The sequence below is a fragment of the Erythrolamprus reginae genome, chromosome 1 (assembly GCF_031021105.1).
Source record: "Erythrolamprus reginae isolate rEryReg1 chromosome 1, rEryReg1.hap1, whole genome shotgun sequence".
Classification (NCBI taxonomy): Eukaryota; Metazoa; Chordata; class Lepidosauria; order Squamata; family Dipsadidae; genus Erythrolamprus; species Erythrolamprus reginae.
This window is the reverse complement of record NC_091950.1, coordinates 354,725,499-354,743,146: the sequence shown is the minus strand read 5'-3', so window position 1 is coordinate 354,743,146 and position 17,648 is coordinate 354,725,499. Positions and strand designations below refer to the sequence as shown.

At 43.7% G+C, this 17,648-nt stretch overlaps 1 protein-coding gene across 1 annotated transcript in view; it reads right to left on the bottom strand.

Annotated features, from left to right (window-relative positions):
- Positions 1-281: 281 nt before the first annotated feature.
- PPP1CB (protein phosphatase 1 catalytic subunit beta) overlaps positions 282-17,648 on the bottom strand; it is a 39,584-nt gene continuing 22,217 nt past the window's right edge. Inside the window, exons 5-8 of the mRNA XM_070734294.1 lie at positions 10,119-10,190; positions 8,892-9,043; positions 8,248-8,382; positions 282-3,173 (exon numbers count right to left, since the gene is read on the bottom strand). Coding sequence (XP_070590395.1) covers positions 3,069-3,173; positions 8,248-8,382; positions 8,892-9,043; positions 10,119-10,190 — 464 coding nt within the window. The 3' untranslated portion in view covers positions 282-3,068. The remainder of the gene's footprint in view (positions 3,174-8,247; positions 8,383-8,891; positions 9,044-10,118; positions 10,191-17,648) is intronic.

The following is a 17,648-nucleotide window of genomic DNA, read 5'->3' as shown; positions in this document are numbered from 1 at the left end:
AAATATGGGTATTGGTTAGTATGTAGTTCTAGACATTTCCCAAAATTCAGTAGATATTGGGATCTTGCACAGAAAGCTAACCTAATCCATTCTAGTGAAGTAAGAACTTAACTGGATTATACCGGTTATCTCGCCTTTGAGATTAACGAAGTGAGTGGCATTTAGAGATGTCCTTCATTTCCAAAACATCACGTCTGCAACAGATTTAACAGCAGATACAACTTGAGACAATGTGTACAATTGAAATGCATTAATGTGCAAATAAGGACATGAATACAGAATCAAGAGGTTTAGTTGTATTTATTCCTAAAACTCAATATTTCTCCAAGTTGGCAGGACACAACCAGCTTGGATATATTTTGCTTCCACAAGATGGGTTTTAAACAATGTCCATTCACACATGTGGAAAAAAAGTATTTTATACAGTTTGTTCAAAAACTATCCTGTGAATTACTTTCATACTGGAATCTTCTAGCAGCCCATCCACATTGCACAAGATTGTCTTTAAGCAAATTGCTTGATGGAACAATGGCAGGAAAGAAAACTCCACACAGTAAATAGAAGCTACTTAGAAATAAAACTGCGGAAAAACGCTACTAGAAAGTGACACCAGCTTTACAGAAAGATTGCAGAAAAAGGAACTCTGTTCCTATTTTATGCAATGAATGAAAAGAGGGGATAAGAAGACAGACAATAAAATAATATTTAAAATCATGCTTAATACATTACAACTTCTGGTTATACAGAAAGGATATGCACCCATGACCAAAATATTTTTAACGGAACTGCAAATGAAATATTACTAATCTTTAAACTGAATTTATCACATGCCAGAGCTCATATATCAAGGGCAATTTCATATTCATAGACCAGTTCTAAGGACTGAATATGACCTGTGCCCTTAAATGGTTGCAATAAATTATTCTTTCATAAATGTTTGTAAGAAAAAGTGGTGATTTTAGTGATTATTTGTTCAGATACTAAAATTATGCTGTTACCTGATATTAAGAAATGATTAGAGATGTATCAGTTACAGGATATTGATAAGTAAAAACTTACCATCTCCCAATAAGGTTTTGCATGCTTAGATAAGCGGTGATGTAACAGCATCTCCTGCCCCCCAAATAACGTTAAACTCAGATGTACGAATTAATGTTTTAAAACACTTAAATAAAGGATCATTTTTGACCAGCAGATATGTAAGCTTTGGTTCTATTTCTCTAATTTCTGTGATTATTGGCATGAATTTCTCATCTAGCTAATGACTCAAGTTCACCTGTTTGCAGTCAAATGAGACTTTCATCACTGTGCGGGATAACTGCAACTGAAAATTAGTCATTGTTCTGGAAGTGACATTTGTACTTGGCACTGCACCATTCTTATTATAGAGTTCTGTAATTTTAGGAAAATAATACAGTTTTTAAATACCCTTATTGAATGTTTATATTAGCATTGTTATCAAACTTTTTGCCCACACAGCAATTAATGCATGCCATTAAGAGCTAATGAATTTTTAAAAGGATTGGAATAAACAGTCAGACTTCAAATGAATTAAACAACTTTACTAATGGAAAAAAACTACATTTAATGTTTAAAACAAACTGAAATTAGAAAAGAGGCTTAAATTTAAAGAACTTCACTTAGCATAAATCACTTGCATAATACGTGCTATTTATAAAATGCAAGTTTCAAATCCTCAGTGTAACATTTGCAAAGGCAAAATTAAAGTTTTACATTTATTGTTGCACACAGAATGGTACAAACTGTAACCTTACCCTTTAAATCTTACAAGTTTGTCAGTGTCCAATAAAAGTTTGTAATCCTATTCAATGAAATCTTTGCCTTTCAATTTTTGTCTTACAAACTTTACACATGACCTTACACTTATTAATATGAATCCTTAAAAAAGGAAAGCAAGAAAAGAAATACTGCATCAACTCTTGATCATGTACAGAAATTATTGCTACTATACGTACACTACAAAGCAGAATTCTCTACATGAATATGAATTTTGATCATGAAAAATCCAGAAGGTATCATTCTTTGTGACATATGTCTTACAATCATGTAGTTGTATTAGACAGTTCAACCACCATTAGCTTTAGTTACCCTACTGTTTATTTATCAATATACATTTAAATAACCTTCCTGGAGTGTTGGCAGGAAAGAAAAGGGAGGAGAAATAGCACTTCCAAAGCTGTCAGAGAAGAATCTTCACGTCTTCTGAGATATGCAGAATGCACTTTAATGCAAGTATGGCATCATCAAAAAGCTAAGCATGCTGAGAAATGTTTCATGCTAATAAAATCTAATGCAAGATATTCCAGGACCAACAAAGAAGAAATACAACTTTTGACCTATCTTAGTTGAATGAAGTGTTGTTGTGAGTATAATGTTAGTTTAACATGGTGCAGTGCACGAAGTGGCAGACTAAGTAACAAGTTTTATTTCATGAAAAAACACTGATTTCTAGTCTCTTTGGAAAAGGAACATTACTGTAGGAACTAGATTGAGCTTGGCTTGTCTTTAATCACCAGACTCCTATTAGAGGGGCAAACACTTAGTCAGCAAGATTACTGGAAGAGAAAGAACAGCAACAGCTGGCTATTCAAATCCCTTCCACAGTTCATTTTTAGCCAGGGAACATTACTAAGATACCTTGCCATCATTCTAGCTACAAAATAGAAATAAAAGCAATCAAGCAACAGTAAGACCACATTACACAAATGAAACATCATGCTCTCATCTGATTTAACTATTACATTAAGCTTAAATTGGGATGTTGGTCAACTTTAAAACTGACATGTATGCAACCAAAATAATTTGTTTAGATCTGATTTACTTTATGTTGATTACTGGAACTTGGTGTATACTTATTACAATACAGTGTTGCACATCTGTCAACTAGAAAATATTAAGGATCCTTTACCCGTCTCTTTAAGTTAAAGATGTGACATCATAAAGGTTGTCAAATGGCTGGATGGTTTTACAGTGCACACTTATTATATACTGTATATATGGAGTTTTGTCCTTTACAGATCTGATGATTTTCTACTGTATTCCTTTCTTCACCTCTTCTTCGGTGGATTAGCTGTGCGAGGTGGAGTGACTGGACGTCCAGAGTTCAGTCCACCATACTGGTACTTTGCTTTCTTTTCAGAAGGTTTCAGAATCTTAAAGAGAGAGAAAAAAGTTCAGTCTTTATTAGCTGGGAAATATTTTGCATGTTAAAAAGGCATTTTGTGTCATTATAAAAGAGCTGCCATGACTGAACTAACTATATCAATTTTCATGTAGGGAAACTGAAAAGAATAGAAAATAAAACAAACAACTTACTCAATATCACAAATCCATAGCAAAAAGGAGGACAGTTAACCTGGATATAAACACACTATTTTGAGTCTATAAGCTTGTAATTGGGATTATATAATCTTAGACTGTTTCCTCTCACCTTGTATAATTATATGTCTTGCTATATTATCACTACCAGATCTGCTACTATTATTTGTTCTACTATGCAGAAGTCATTTTGCAAACTGGGGCTTAGAAACACATATAACCAATCCCTTCAAAATACTACACTTTGATAATTCAATAATTGGGAATAGAATTTTCAGTGCTAAGTAGTAAGATCATAAAGCATGGGTGATGTTACATGGCCACACTGCTTAGTGACAGTAATCCCACTGCTGTCATTGTGAGGATGAGTCAGTCGAGGTGACTGGGGCTAAACATCTTTGTCCATCTGTCTGGGAGGAGTTTGACTTGGTGACACCTGATGAAGTGGACAAGGCCATTGGAGCTGTGAGTTCCGCCACCTGTTTACTGGATCTGTGTCCCTCTTGGCTGGTTTCGGCCAGTCGAGGGGTGACACGGAGCTGAGTCCAGGAGATTGTCAACGCCTCCTTGGGGAGGGGGTCCTTTCCGCCCCTTTATAAGGAGGCGGTTGTGCGCCCCCTCCTCAAGAAGCCTTCCCTGGACCCAGCCGTGCTTAATAACTACCGTCCAGTCTCCAACCTTCCCTTCATGGGGAAGGTTGTCGAGAAGGTGGTGGCACTTCAACTCCAGCGGTCCTTGGATGAAGCCGATTATCTAGGTCAGGGGTCAGGAACCTTTTTGGCTAAGAGAGCCGTAAACGCCACATATTTTGAAATATAATTCCGCGAGAGCCGTACGTATCTCCCTTTCTTTCTCTCTTTCTTTCTCTCTCTCTTTCTCTCCCCCTCTCTTTGTCTCTTTCTATCTCTTTCTCTCCCTCCCTCTATCTTTCTCTTTTTATCTCTCTCTTTCTCTTTCTCTCTCTCTCTTTCTCCCCCTTCTCTCTGAAGTGGGGAGGGCCGGGTTGGCACCAAGGGAGCTCGAGACGGGGTGCAAAAGCAAACTACTCTGCTGGCCCAGGCCCACATCGGAAGGAAGGAAGGAAGGAATGGTAAAAGGGGCGATCAAGAGAGGAATGGGTGAATGAATGGACGGAGGGTGGGAAGGAAGGAAGGAAAGAGGGAAGGGACAGGAACAGAGGAAGGGTGCAAAGAAAGCAAGGAAAGGTGTGAAAGGGGAGAGTAAGAGAAGAAGGAGTGAAAGAAGGGAATGAGGGAGGAAACAAGGGAGGAAGGAGAAGGAAAGCAAGAAATGGAGGGAGGGAAGGAAGGAAGGAAAGAAAGAAAGAAAGGGGGAAGGGACAGGAACAGAGGAAGGAAGCAAGGAAACTTATGAAAGGGGAGAGTAAGAGAGGAAGGACTGAAGGAAGGGAGGGAGGGAAGAAGGTAGGAAGGAGAAAGAAAAGAAGAAATAGAGGAAGGGAAGGTAAAAGAGAGAAAGAAAAAGAGCAAGAAAGAGAGAAAGAAAGAATGAAAGAGAAATAAAAATAGAGAGGGGGAATGAAAGAAATGGAAGGAGGGAAGGAAGGAGAGAAAGAAAGATAAAGAAAGAAAGCAAGAGAAAGAAAAAAGAATGAGAGAGCAAGAGAGAAAGAGAAAGAGAGAAAGAAAGAAAGAAAGGCAACTTCAAAGAAAGGCTCACTGAGCATCTCTCACTCTCTCTCTCTCTTTCTATCCCTCTTTCTTTCTCTCTCTTCCTTTCTACCTCTCCTCTTCCTTTCTCTCTCCCTCTCTTTCTACCCTCCTTTCTCTTCCTTCCTTCTCTCCCTCCCTCCCCTCCCCTCCCTCCTTCCTTCCTCTCCATTTCTCTTTCCCTCCCTCTCTTTCCCTTTTCTTTCTTTTGGTCCACTTCTCTCTCTCTCCGCTTCTCCACTTGCCTCCCCCTCGCGCCTCGCCCTTCCCACCCGGCCACCCGCGCGCGCTTACCAGCAGCAGGAATTCAAGTAAGCCCAAAAGAAGCCATTGGCTCCGGGCGGCGTTTATGGCCCCCCCGAACCCCCAGCCCAGCTGGAGCTCCCTCTCGCCGCCGCCGCCATCTCCCTGCGACTGCCTGCGGCCGCTGCAGCCCCCCCCCCCCTCCCACCGGGCCACGAAGGACATTTGCCGCCGACGCCAGTGAAGCTTCAGCTGGGCGGGGCGCTGCCGGTACTTCCCTCCTGGGGCTCCCGCTCGCAGCTGTCCCCCGGCTTCTGCTCGATGCCGCGGTTTTCGGTGCTGTCCTGCTGTGCCCCAAAGACGGAAGGCGGGAAAAAGGCGAGAAGAATGGAGCTCTCCTTCTTCCTGCCTTCCGTCTTTGGGGCCCAGCAGGACAACGCCGAAAACCGTGGCATCGAGCAGGAGCCAGGGGACAGCTGCGAGCGGGAGCTCAGTGCTAGGAGCCCTGTCTGCGAGCCAGATACGGCCATCAAAAGAGCCATATCTGGCTCGCGAGCCATAGGTTCCCGACCCCTGATCTAGGTCCTCAGCAGTCTGGATTCAGGCCCGGCTACAGCACAGAAACTGCTTTGGTCGCGTTGATGGATGATCTCTGGCGGGCCCGGGACAGGGGCTTGTCCTCTGTCCTGGTGCTCCTTGACCTCTCAGCAGCTTTCGATACCATCGACCATGGTATCCTTCTGCGCCGGCTGGAGGGGTTGGGAGTGGGAGGCACTGTTCTTCAGTGGTTCTCCTCCTACCTCTCCGGTCGGTCGCAGTCGGTGTTAGTGGGGGGTCAGAGGTCGACCCCGAGGTTTCTCCCTTGTGGGGTGCCTCAGGGGTCGGTCCTCTCCCCCCTGCTATTTAATATCTACATGAAACCGCTGGGTGAGATCATCCAAGGGCATGGGGTGAGGTATCATCAATATGCCGATGATACCCAGTTGTACATCTCCACCCCATGTCCAGTCAACGAAGCAGTGGAAGTGATGTGCCGGTGCCTGGAGGCTGTTGGGGCCTGGATGGGTGTCAACAAACTCAAACTCAACCCAGACAAGACGGAGTGGCTGTGGGTTTTGCCTCCCAAGGACAATTCTATCTGTCCGTCCATTACCCTGGGGGGGGAATTATTGACCCCCTCAGAGAGGGTCCGCAACTTGGGCGTCCTCCTCGATCCACAGCTCACATTAGAAAAACACCTTTCAGCTGTGGCGAGGGGGGCGTTTGCCCAGGTTCGCCTGGTGCGCCAGTTGCGGCCCTATTTGGACCGGGAGTCATTGCTCACAGTCACTCATGCCGTCATCACCTCGAGGCTCGACTACTGTAACGCTCTCTACATGGGGCTACCTTTGAAAAGTGTTCGGAAACTTCAGGTCGTGCAGAATGCAGCTGCGAGAGCAATTATGGGCTTCTTCAAGTATGCCCATATCACTCCAACACTCCGCAGTCTGCATTGGCTGCCGATCAGTTTCCGGTCACAATTCAAAGTGTTGGTTATGACCTATAAAGCCCTTCATGGCACCGGACTAGAATATCTTCGGGACCGCCTCCTGCCGCACGAATCCCAGCGACCGGTTAGGTCCCACAGAGTTGGCCTTCTCCGGGTCCCGTCGACTAAACAATGTCGTCTGGCGGGACCCAGGGGAAGAGCCTTCTCTGTGGGGGCCCCGACCCTCTGGAACCAGCTCCCCCCTGAGATTAGGATTGCCCCCACCCTCCCTGCCTTTCGTAAACTCCTTAAGACCCACCTTTGCCGTCAGGCATGGGGGAACTAAAACACCTCCCCCTTGCCCATGTTGTTTTGTTGATTGATTGATTGTGTGCCTGTTTTTTTTTTGTTTTGTTTTGTTTTTATATATATATATATATACTGTTTTTATGAGATTATTAATTTTAAATTGTAACTAGATGGGTGGGCATTGGATTTGGTATTATGTACTGTACTGTTATTTATTATTGTTGTGAGCCGCCCCGAGTTTGCGGAGAGGGGCGGCATATAAATCCAATAAACCTAACCTAACCTTAACAGACTCAGTCCTCATTGGCCGAAGGGACAGTGTCATCCCATTGTTAGCTCCACCCACTATGGAGAAACAAGGAGCTGGGCTGATATATTCACAAGGTCTGAGATGTTACAAAATTTGTTACATGTTATTTCCTTGTCCATTACATATACAATTAAAGAAATACCAAACAAGAATTCAGTTTTGCTTAAAAGGATTCTCATTATCCACAAACTATCATTTAGGAATATTTCCGACCTGTTAAACAAAACAAAACAATTTCTGTCACTATGTTTTTGATTGTAGAAAAAACATTGAGCATTTTGGAAATTTATCTGGAGTTCGGAATAAATCAGGCTGATTTGATCCATGCTCCAATACACCAAGAGTAGCATGGAAGTAGCGTATATTTTTATCTTATACATGAATGGTGTACAACATAAAACTGCATAAAACTGTAGGTGTGTGTAAAACATTTCGTAATGGGGAGGTTTACAAATACCCATTCATTCGTTCAATTTCTATAAACCGCCCATGTTACTGCTAAACTGAAATTTTAAAAAATCAGTGCATTCATTTATTGCTGTATCAGAAAGAGATGGGAGCAGTTTTGTAAATGACAATATCTGAATAAAAAAAATCCCGTTTGTACTTTGCACTAATCAGGGTATTATTTTACCTACATTATCAAAAGATTCCATTGACAGATCAAGCTCAAGTTTGGATTCACACTTTCAGGTCTTTTATTTTGGCTTGATATAATGGACATAATAATTAGTGCTTTCCAACAGAGAGCTTAGCCTTTACAATCCAAAATTCTAATCTTCAATCAAGATTCAATTAAATATTATCTTAAGTGATTCCAATTAATTTCTATTATTTTAGTTTCAGGAACATACTAATGCTTGTAAATTTATGATTTATGGTTAATATCTTAACACAAAAACACCTACCTGAAAAGAACACATTAAAGTTTCATCCACACTCATCATGCCACCAGCATTGTCAAATTCTCCACAATAATTAGGAGCAGAAAATAGAGTAACCAGCTGTCGTTTAGCGAAGAATTCATAGCCATCTTCAACCACCTGTCAGTGAGGAGAACAGAAAGCCACCATCAATATAATTGTAAATATATCTATAATTTGAGATTACTTGTTAAGGAGTAAATATTTTGTCTAAAAATAGCTGGAAACATATTAAAAACCAGGATTTTTAATTTTAAAGTTTAGATATCAAAACAATGAAAAGAATAAAAGAAAATGAATATGCATGCATGTATGTAGATATGTGTAAGCAAGACTACCTATACAAAAGCACTACATTTTTATAGTGATTTTTAAAATGAAGGCATACATGAACATATAGTATGACAATAACTATGGTTCTGTACAATAATTTCACAGAAACAATTTGAGTGTAACAGGGTATTTGTATTAACAAAAGTAAAAGTCATCTGCAATCCAATTTACAATGGCTCATCTACATGCCAGAATACACTGAATGCAAAAGATTTTTAAAAAATTAAAAACTTGCCAAAGCATAAATTCTGGGAATAAAAAATAAAATCTAAATTTTAGCAGTCATATTTACATACCTGATGAGCTCGACAAATCAAATCCAAATCATGTCTGTTCAAGAATTTGCTGACCACATCAGCTCCAAAAGTAAAGGAAACTCCACGGTCATTTTCACCCCAGCCTTGTACATCCTTGTCAGGATCAGACCACAAGAGATCACAGAGCAAGCCTTAAAAAGGAAGAAAGTATACATTAAGACTTATAAACAACCTTATTATATATGCAAAAATATGAACTCATAGCTGCCATTACTTTAGTTAGTGTTGGCTTTCATTTGCATCAAGTTCTTCCCAAAAACCTACGGTGTTCTAATGCAGGCATCAAACTCAAGGCCCTGGGGCCGGATCTGGTCCTGGAAAGAGTGAAAGACCGGCCAGTGGTGCCTCTGCCATCAAAAATGGAGTGAGGGCGCTTCCCCGCTCAGTTTTTGCTGACAGAGGGTTGCAGGAGACCATCGCAGCTGAGAACAGAGCTCGGGAGACCGTTTTTCCTGGCTGAGTGCTCAGGATACCACAGGTACTGACATGAGTGACATTGAGCAGGCCACGCCCACCCCAGCTCCCTGAAGACAAACACGGTCCTCAATGAAATTGAGTCTGACATCCCTTTTGTAATGTATTGCCATGTATGTGTGGATCAGCAACGTTTGCAATTGACAGATGGAAATTTTGTCAATATTCTAAGTGTCATGCAACATTTGATTATTGCTCTTGCTATTGCATTTAAATTTATTTATATATATGTAACATAAACATATATATTTAATTTCTAAGGCTACAATCACTAAGCATTGTAAAATCACTTTGTAAAAAGTAATACAATTTAATAACCTAGTTTGGACACAAACAACCCTTAGAGCCCAAATTGATAAACAATATGTTTGGCTAGATTTCATATACAAATAGCCTACCTCAACTTTTAAAATCTAAAAAGCAATTTAATATATAGAGTGGGACTAAGTAATAATTAGTACTCACTAAACCCAGTGGGACCAAATTCCCATTGTCAAGCCACAGCATCAATAATTAGAAAATGTCTACAGTGCATTTTCTATAATTAACTTTACAGAAGTTAAAGCTTTAACTCTAATAACATTTTTTTAGTCCCCCTCCCATGAAATTCAAGGGGATGTATGTTAATTTCTAAATATTTTAGTTTCAGGACCAGACTCAAAAGTTTTTTGAGAGTATGCTACTAAAACTGCAGTTGCAGGAGGATATTCTTTATCCTTAAAAAAGTTTCACCTGTGTCAGGAACATCTGTGGGTCTCATAATTCTTCGGATCTGTTCCATTGACTGCAGATCTGGTGACAATCCTGTAACAACAGGAGATTTTAAGTTTACTGTAAAAAAATGATCAATAGCATTTATTCTCTATATTTTTCAGTTGAACACAGTCAAATTAATCAGCCTTAAGGATTTTTGTAGTCCCTTTTGTAATTAGTGTTAGTAACACTGATGTTATACTTTTAAATAGAGCACCACTATAATTTTTTTACATGTCTGAACAACAGGAAAGGAATTCTTAACTGACCCATATCCAATACTTTACATATAAATATAAGACAAAACTCTTAATAGATAATAGTTGTATTTCAGTGAACTGGCATAAGAGTAGGAATTTGATTATTACTTTTGATAAGCATATATAAAACCATTCACCATTTTAAAATATATTAATATATTTAAAATGTATATTCCATGCTCAAAACCAAAGCACAGGCATTTTAAGAACTGTGTTTTTGGCAAACACTTTTAACAACCGCAGCCTTTTTTTAACAGTACGGTTAAATGTTCTGTGTAATGGGAGCAGAATCTATCTTAATTTTTCTTCCTGTGCCACTGTACAGCAGCCAGGTTATTTTCTGCTACCATCTGCTTACATTATGTGAGGTGATCCTCAGGAAACAGAATTGAGCTACAGGCAGCACTCTGGATCTCAGAAAAGACTGCTGCAAGGAACTGCTGTGACTAGACACGAGTTATTGGCACAATTCAAACTTCACTAGTAAGTAAAAGGTTGCCTTTGATGGTTTTGGTTTGGTATGCAGCTGTAGCAGCATCATTTTAAAACAGTACAGAAAAACAAGAAATCCAAGGCAGGGAGTACAAATATACTGCTCAAAAAAAAAATTAAGGGAACACTCAAATAACACATCCTAAATCTGAATGAATGAAATATTCTCATTGAATACTTTGTTCTGTACAAAGTTGAATGTGCACAACAGCATGTGAAATTGATTGTCAATCAGTGTTGCTTCCTAAGTGGGCAGTTTGATTTCACAGAAGTTTGATTTATTTGGAGTCAAGAGGGTGGACAAAGAAATGGAAACACCTTGAAAAACCATCAAAATATCTTTTAATATGGTATTGGTCCACCTTTTGTGGCAAATACAGCCTCAATTCTCCGAGGTATTGATTCAAATTGTGCATTGTTTCCAAAGGAATTTTAGTCCATTCTTCAGTTAAAGCACCCTCCAGTTCTTTTAGAGACGATGGTGGTGGAAATCGACTTACTTGAATCTCTAAAATCGACTATAAATGCTCAATAATATTGAGGTCTGGTGATTGTGTTGGCCAGATGAGATGCTGAACTTCATTAGAATGTTCCTCATGCCATTCTTTAACAATCCTTGCTCTATTGATTGGTGCATTGTCATCTTGAAAGATGGCATCCCCCTCTGGAAACAGTTCTTGAACCATAGGATGAATTTGGTTGGCCAAAATTCCTAAATAGTGATGGCTGTTAATTCTTCCATGAAGGGAAATCATTGGCCCAGCGGATTTCCAAGAAATAGCACCCGAGATCATGACTGAACCCCCGCCATGTTTGATGGTTGGGAGAAGGCTGTCTGGATGAAATGATTCTTTTGGCTGTCTCCAAATGTAAACACGTCCGTAGGTTGGAAAAATGGTAAACGATGATTCATCAGAGAAAATAGGGGTTGATTGCTTACCTGAACGCCTCTTCTCATATGGTGAGTGGGTACAGCAGTCACGTGGGGTTGCTCCTGTCCAATCCGATGGGACTGAGCCTAGTATTAAAAAAGCCTGCTGGATCCGCCCCTTCCCCAGAATTCGCGAATCCGTAGACTAGGCTCAGTAGTGAAGCTCCATAATGTTCAACTCTCATATGTTAGAAGAAAGGTAGGAATAGAAGTCATAGAAGACCACACAGAAGGGAGGGAAGTGACTGCTGTACCCACTCACCGTACGAGAAGAGGCGTTCAAGTAAGCAATCAACGCCTATTCTCCGTACTGAAGGAGTGGGTCCAGCAGTCACGTGGGACATACCCAATAGATAGGTCCCTAGGGTGGGATTAGATTGCTATCGTGAGATATAACGGATTGGAGTACCCTTCTGCCGAAGGCAGCGTCCGCTGAGGCGTAAGAATCGATTTTGTAGTGCCTTATGAAGGAATTTGGCGAGGCCCAAGTGGCTGCTTTGCAGACTTCCTCCAACGGGGCTTGAGTCGCCCAAGCGGCAGATGTGGCAGCACTTCTGGTGGAGTGCGCTGTAATATTCCTTGGAATGGAGAGGGAGGCTGTCTCATAGGCCTTAGAGATGGTCCCTCTGATCCAATGGCCTATTACTGATGAGGACACTTTGGATCCCATGGATCTGGGATGATAGGCCACGAAGAGTGCTTCAGACCTCCGAATGGGTCCTGTGCGTTGAATATAAATTTTTAGCGCTCTAGTAAGATCCACAGTGTGCCATCTAATTGCCAGGGGGTGCTCCCGTTGGAGACAGAAGGAAGGTAAGACAATATCCTGGGATCTGTGGAACATGGAACTGACCTTGGGTAGAAAGGTGGGGTCCAGTCGCAGAACCACCTTGTCCTGATGGAACTGACAGAGGTCCTGCCTGATAGAGAGGGCTGCCAACTCAGATATGCGTCGGGCGGATGTAATCGCCACCAGGAATGCTACCTTAAAGGATAGATACCTGAGGGATGCAGATTTCAGGGGTTCGTAGGGTGCCTGAGTAAGGGAATGGAGAACCCGTGGCAAGTCCCAGGAAGGATATCTGTGGATCTTAGCAGGTCTGAGGTTGGCCACTCCTCTGAGACATTCTTGGATTTCCGGAAAGGAGCGGAGGGGCTGCCTGCGAGGCCCTGCCAAGACAGAAGAGATGGCTGCCAGGTGGCGACGGATGGTGCTGGTAGAGAGGCCTTGGTGGAAACCTTTCATGAGGAAGGAGATTATCCTGTGAATGGGAAGACACAAGGGAGATAAGCCCTCCTGCGAGCACCACTGATGGAATTTGGACCAAGTATGGTCGTATATCCGGTTGGTAGACCCTCTTCTAGACTTCAGGATGATTTCCACTGTGTCTGGGTCGTACCCTCGCAGGTCTAGATCTCTCCGGATAATAGCCAGGCGGTGAGGTGGAACCACTCCGGATCCGGGTGGAAGGAGGCCCCCTGCCGCAACATATCCTCCGAAACGGGGAGTCGCCAGGGGTCCTGGACGGACAGCTGTTGGAGGTCCGCGAACCAGGGCCTGTGAGGCCAGTGAGGGGCGATCAGAATTACTTGAGCCCTCTCTAGGATGATCTTGTGAACCACGTCTGGCAGAATTGGAATTGGAGGGAAGGCATACAGAAGACCTGGAGGCCAAGGGATCCTGAGAGCATTGATTGCCTCTGCTCCCGGGGATGGAAACCTGGAGATGAAGCGAGGGAGCTGGGCGTTGGCTTCGGTCGCAAACAGATCCAGCACTGGATGGCCGAACCTGAGGCAGATTCGGTGGAACAGTGCTTGATGGAGATTCCACTCTCCTGGATCTATGGTTGCTCGCGATAGCCAGTCCGCTTGGACGTTGAGGCTCCCCGAGATGTGATCGGCTAGGAGCGACTGGAGATGTTTCTCCGCCCAAAGGCCTAACTTTAGGGCCTCCCTCATGAGGGCCTTGGATCTTGTGCCTCCCTGTCTGCAAATGTGGCTTTTGGTGGCTATGTTGTCGGTAAGAATCAGAACATTCTGGTTGGAGATGTGAGGTTTGAATTGCTTTAGAGCTAGAGACACGGCTCTTAATTCTAGCCAATTGATGGGCCTGGAAGCCTCCTCCGGTGACCACGTGCCCTGGGCTAGAAGACCCTGGGCATGGGCTCCCCAGCCCGAGAAGCTGGCATCTGTGGTGACAACAAACTGGTCTGGGCACCGGAAGGGAGATCCCTTGTCTAGGGCTGGAGAAGTCCACCACTTGAGGGATCTGCGAACTGTCGGTGGAATGGCGATGCGACGAGTCGAGTTGCTATGGCCCGATCTCTGGAATGGTAACAGAAGCCACTGTAGTTCCCTGGCGTGAAGACGGGACCAGCGGACAATGCCAATACAAGACACCATCTTTCCCAGTAGGGAGGATAGGGTGACGATGGAGGCAGATTGCAGGGATAGGATACGAGCGATGAGATCCAACATGCTGCGTTTTCTCTCAAGAGAGAGGAAAACCTGGGATATCTCAGAATTAATGACCGTTCCCAGATGTAGAATGGAAGTAGATGGCTTAAGGTGGCTCTTTTTGAAATTTATAGAGAAACCATGGTTCTGTAGAACCGACATGGTGGAGGAGAGATCTGCAGCCACTCCATTTTTTGAATTCCCATGAATTAAAATGTCATCTAAATAACATAAAATATGAATGGGCGAGGCCCGGATATGAGCCGCCAGGGATCCCAAGAGCTTAGTGAAGACTCTGGGAGCTGAGGAGAGCCCAAATGGCATTACCCTATACTGAAAATGCCTGCCTTGAAAGGCAAAACGCAGAAATTTTCTATGGCCTTTGGCAATGGGGGTATGGAGGCAGGCTTCCGTAAGGTCCAGGGAGACCATAAAATCCCCCGGATGCAGGGCGGCCAAGATGGAGGATAAGGAATGCATTTTGAATTTCCTATATTTTATGAATTGGTTCAATTTTTTTAGATCTAAAATGGCTCTCCAACCTCCAGAGGTCTTAGGGACCATGAAGAGGATGGAGTAAAAGCCCAAGCCTCTCTGGAGAGAGGGGACCGGCTGGATAGCTTTAATAGCTAACAAATGAGAAATAGCCTCCTCCATTCGGATACGAGATGTAGAGGAGCTGGGAGAAGGACAAGAAATAAAACGGTTAGGAGGAGAAATGAACTCTAAACGGAGACCCCTTTCCACCGTATCAATGACCCAGGGGTCCTTACAAGAACGGTGCCAGGCGAAGGAGAAACAGGCCAGGCGACCGCCTATGGGAAAAGAGGGAGACTCAACATCTGGATTTTTTGGAGGCTCTGGTAGAGGAGGATCCCCTCTGGTAGCGGGAACCTCTGCCCCTGGAGTTTCTAGATTGGGATCGAAATCGAGGGGAATACTGACCTGGATTCTTTTGAAAGGCGAACCCTTGATCCTGTTGACGCCCTGTGCGCCGAAAGGACTGCGGTTTAGAGGCCTTCTTGGTGGTAGGTCCTAAGACCTTTTTCTTGTCCGTGGTCTCTGTGGGGAGAGGGTCCAGAAGGTCTCCAAAGAGGAGATTGCGTTTCAGAGGACCCATGGCTAACTGCCACTTCTGCCTTACTCCCGCCTGCCAAGGGCGGAGCCGTAGAAGTCTTCTGGCCGTTGTGGAGGCCGCTACTGACCTGGCTGCAAATCTGGAAGATTGGAGAGTAGCATCCGCTACATATTGGGCAGCTGCGAAGATTTGGTGAAATCTTGTTGGCCTCGTAGATCATCTGGAGGTAGATGTTGTTGGAGCTGACGAAGCCACAAGAGCATGGCTCTGGAAAAGAAGGATGCTGCTGCAGCACTTTTAATGGTCCATGAGTCAGCGAAGAAACCTCTTTTGAGCATTTGCTCAAGACGCTTGTCTTCTGGACGGAGGACCTCCTCTGCTTCGCCAGGCATGGCCGCAGCCGAGTGAAGAGTCTTCACCAGATCATCTGGCCTGGGACATGCTAGGAGTTCCTCATAGGAGGGAGAGAGCTTGTAAAGCTTCTTGTCCTTGGAAGTGGGAGTGAAGCCAGAGGTTGGGTGGTCCCACTGTTTGAGCAAGGCGTCCTTAAACAATTTGGGCATAGAAATTACCTCATTGTCTTCCTGTTCTTCCATGAAATAAGGAAGATTTTCCTCCGGAGGGTCTGTGGAAGGTGTAGCCTGCTTTTCTTGCGCGGCTAGCCCCGTGGATACTCTTGCCTTAAGATTCATATGCACTTGGGCCTGCACCTTTAAACGTTTGGCTGATTTATCATGTATTTTTTGTAGGGCTAGGTCCCTTCTCTTCTCAGCCCTGGTGGACTTAGCCAAGGAATGGGCCCCTGAAGAAGAGGAGGAAGAGGCCTGGGGCATATTAGTAGATTCATCACCAGTAGGCCTAACCTCTCTGGGACCTTTAGTAGTGCCTCTCTTGGGAAAAGAAGCCATAGTCTGAACAAATTACAGAAGATGAGGCTTGAGCCAAGAAATTTAGGGGGGGGGGAGAGAATTTAATGAGCTTCCCAAGAGGAGAGGTGACCCTGCTCCTAGGCCCAGGAGCGGCTGCGACTTAGGGGCAATCCGGACAATACCAAGAGTTCGTGTCCCTAAATGCAGCGTGGCAGGCCTCACAAAACTTAACTTAAGTAAACCAAGGCACACTGGTTGGAGGCCACTTCCGTGGAGAATAGACCTGAGGGACTCACAGCTACTCCAGGGTCAAGCGGCGGACTGGAAGCACTGATGGCTGACCAAGAAGGGCAAAACCGAAAGTGCGAAGTTACTGGGCGCGAGGGCCTTCGCGCCAAAAAAACCCGCTCCGTTTAATTTGCAATCGGAGGGAACTAAGTCCGGGAGACAATCAAGTCCCACACCGCAGGAGGTAAATAGCCCTTAAATCGTTATGTAAACAGTGGCTTGCCCCGGCAGGACCTCCAGGCCGAGAGGAATAAGGTTAAATTCCAGGCCGGCCGCAACAACACCACGGAGGGAAAATAAACCGCGAATGGCTGTGCCGCTCACTTCTCCCCCAAACTCGAAGCCCGGTAGGGCTGAGTAGAATCCACTACCGGCAAGCTTTAATAATAGAATAATCTTACTGTTTTTAGAAGAGAAAGATCGAAGGGAAGGTGTTTTGAAAGGAACGAGCGTTCACACGACCGCTGGATAGCGGGACTGAGCGAATTCTGGGGAAGGGGCGGATCCAGCAGGCTTTTTTAATACTAGGCTCAGTCCCATCGGATTGGACAGGAGCAACCCCACGTGACTGCTGGACCCACTCCTTCAGTACGGAGAATTACATTTTGCCACTGCTCGAGGGACCATTTCTGGTGGTTTCTACACCACTCTAAACGCTTTGAAACATTTGTCTTTGAGAGAAGAGGTTTTCCAATTTCAGCTCTTCCGTGGAATCCAGATTTGTGAAGCTCCCTTTTGTGGAAACTGGGTTCTCTCCGTGTCTATTGAGCTCTGCAGTGATTTTAGGAGCTGTGGTCTTGCGATTCGCTCTAACAATTCGCTTTAGAGTCCGACGGTCTCTCTCAGACAACTTCGACTTTCAACCAGTCCTCGTGCTTGGCTGAGGACATTTTCCCTTCTCTTTCAAAAGCAGTCATTATTTTTGAGACATTACCTCTTGAAACGCCAAACATTCGGACACTTTGTTACACTAGCGCCTGCCATTCGAGCACCAACAATTTGACCTCTTTGAAAGTCTAAGAGGTCTGTCATTTCTAGAAGGTTATAACCAATTTCCTTAAATTTCTATAAAAAAATAGTTTAAAAAGACATCAAATAACAGAATTAAAAAAACAAACATTAAAATATGTCAAG